At 36.9% G+C, this 2,483-nt stretch overlaps 1 protein-coding gene across 1 annotated transcript; it reads right to left on the reverse strand.

Annotated features, from left to right (window-relative positions):
* Nucleotides 1-597: 597 nt before the first annotated feature.
* On the reverse strand, nt 598-1,872 carry LOC141710222 (uncharacterized). Its single transcript, XM_074513041.1, has 3 exons — nt 1,625-1,872; nt 1,115-1,402; nt 598-868 (listed from the first exon to the last, which is right to left on the reverse strand). Exons 1-3 carry the CDS (start codon nt 1,870-1,872, stop codon nt 598-600), a joined length of 807 nt encoding a protein of 268 aa, XP_074369142.1.
* Between the last annotated feature and the right edge of the window lie 611 nt (nt 1,873-2,483).

Raw genomic sequence — 2,483 nt, forward strand, 5'->3', positions numbered from 1 at the left:
GACGGTATCGATGCAAGAGTTTGTTGAGTCAGACTTTTTGGAGGAGTTAGATCATCATCTCCATCATCTTCAATATTGGAGTCATCACCGTCATTATCATCTTCGTTAAAGAATAAACCCATAAATTTTCTTTCTTCCTGGCTCCATCTCCAGTAATCTGATTCATCGAACTCAACATCTCGAGAAATGATTAAATTTTTCGTTAGAGGATTATGGAGTCTGTATGCCTTGCTTCTTTTGTCATATCCGGTAAAGATGCATTTCTCACCTTTATCATCCAGTTTCTTCCTTTTCTTATCGGGAACGTGGGCATAAGCAATACACCCGAAAATTCTGAAATGTCCAACTAATGGTTTGCTTTTACTCCATGCTTCATTTGGAGTTTTATTTCTGACACTTTTTGTTGGACAGTGATTCAGCAAATAAACTGCACACAAAAATGGCTTCAGCCCAAAAAGTTCTTGGCAAGTATAAAGTATACTCTCCTCCTCTGTCTGATCTGAGTGTCTTCAAATGCAGGCCACTTTATTTTTCTTCTAGTGCTTTGAACTCCTTGAATTTATTAAGAGCCTCCGAAATTTCTTTAATGATATACACTCAACTTTTCCTGCTAAAATCATCAATAAATGTTAGGTAATACCTATTACGTCCAAGTGATGGGATATCAAATGAACCAGCTATATTTGTGTGAACAATCTCCAACGGCCTCCTCGCTCTCCATAATTTTCCAACGGGAAAACTTTGTCTATGTTGTTTCCCCTTGATACATGCTTCAGACAAATTTTCTGGTTCATTGATCTCTGGAAAGCCTTCCACCATCTTTGTCTTTGATGATAATTTCAAGCCACAAAATCCAAGATGACCAAATCTTAAATGTCATAACCACGAGTCATTTTTAATGACTTATTTCAAGCACTTTTGCACTTTCGTCTATATATTAAGTGTGAAAAGGCGATTCTTTGACACCTCCACATCTGCAATTAATTATCGAACCTAATTTTTGATTATGAGAGAATTATCCTGTATTTGAATATTATACCCTTTCTCCACAAGTTGGCCAAAACTGATGATATTATTTTTCAGAGCATGTAAATAATAAACATCATTTATATACTTTTTCTCATCATTCTTTGACACAATCGTAATTATACATTTTCTTTTGACCGGAATTTTTAACGAGTCACCAAAAGTAACTTCTCCGCTGATAGTCTCGTCTACCTCTGTAAATAAATCTTTATGGCTAGTCATATGATTGCTGGCTCCTGTGTCAAGATACCAAACATTCTTCTTGATCTCCTCGTCTCCTTCATTAGTGAGGAACATAGTAGTGCCAACGTCTTTATCTTCTTTTTTTGATGCAAAATGACATCTTTCTTCCACTTTTGTTTTTCTACCCTCGTAACTGAAGTGACCAATTTTATTACAGTTATAACATTGAAATTGAGATTTGTCACCTCGTTGAAATCCGCCTCTTCCTCGGCCTCTAAAATTCTGACCACGACCAGATGGTTAATAACCTTCAGAATTCCGGTCTCTATTGAAAAATTGCCTTCCACGGCCTCATCCACCTCGGTAGCCAGCTCTGAAGCCACCTCTTCCACGTACAGAACTACTACTACCAGACTTCTCACCAATGGATACTTTACTTTGCAACGTCTCCTCCAGATGGCTTGCATCATCATACTGGTTCATTCGCTGCTTGTGAGCTTGAAGTGAACCTACGAGCTCATCAATGAAAATTGTGGACAAGTACTTTGACTCCTCGATAGAAGAAACAACATAATCGTCGAGACTTTCACCATTTCTTTTCATCGCATTTGTCACGGCTTTCAAGCGCGTAACAAATTCACCAATATTTTCATAAGTCTTCATTTTAAAATTTCGAACTCTCCGCGTAGCACCTGGAGTCGCACCTTTTTAACTTTTTCAACTCCCTGGAATGATTTTTGCGAAATCTCCCACGCTTTCTTTGTCATTTTTGCTTCAAATATTTTTTCAAAGGTTGATTTATCAATGCCCTGAATAATTATGTACAACACTTTTTATCTTTTTTTCGGATCTCCTTTAACACCGTCTTCTCGGCATTTGGAAGTGCTGCTTCAGCGACTGCATCAGTGGGTTTTTGAACCCATTTTCGACAATTTTCCAATTATCGTAAGAACCGAGTAACACCTTCATTTGAATACTCCAATTCTCGTAATTTATGGACGTCAATTTTGGAATGCTAGGTTGTACCATATTTGCCATATTACATAAAGTACCTTGGCATTAACAAGTCCTATTAACAAGTCCTAGAAGCATACTTGTAAATTGCTGATAACTTTTTTTCCTATATTTATACAAGGTTTCAAAATAATGACGTAACTTTATGTGTACATTTTTCTATCAGGAACTCCAAACGTAATGGAAAAGATACCAATATAACTGAAATTGTAAAGCTTTGGTGCCAAAACGACAATACTACGGGGAATATAACAGTAGGT

The sequence above is a fragment of the Apium graveolens genome, chromosome 1 (assembly GCF_009905375.1).
Source record: "Apium graveolens cultivar Ventura chromosome 1, ASM990537v1, whole genome shotgun sequence".
In the NCBI taxonomy this organism is placed as follows: domain Eukaryota; kingdom Viridiplantae; phylum Streptophyta; class Magnoliopsida; order Apiales; family Apiaceae; genus Apium; species Apium graveolens.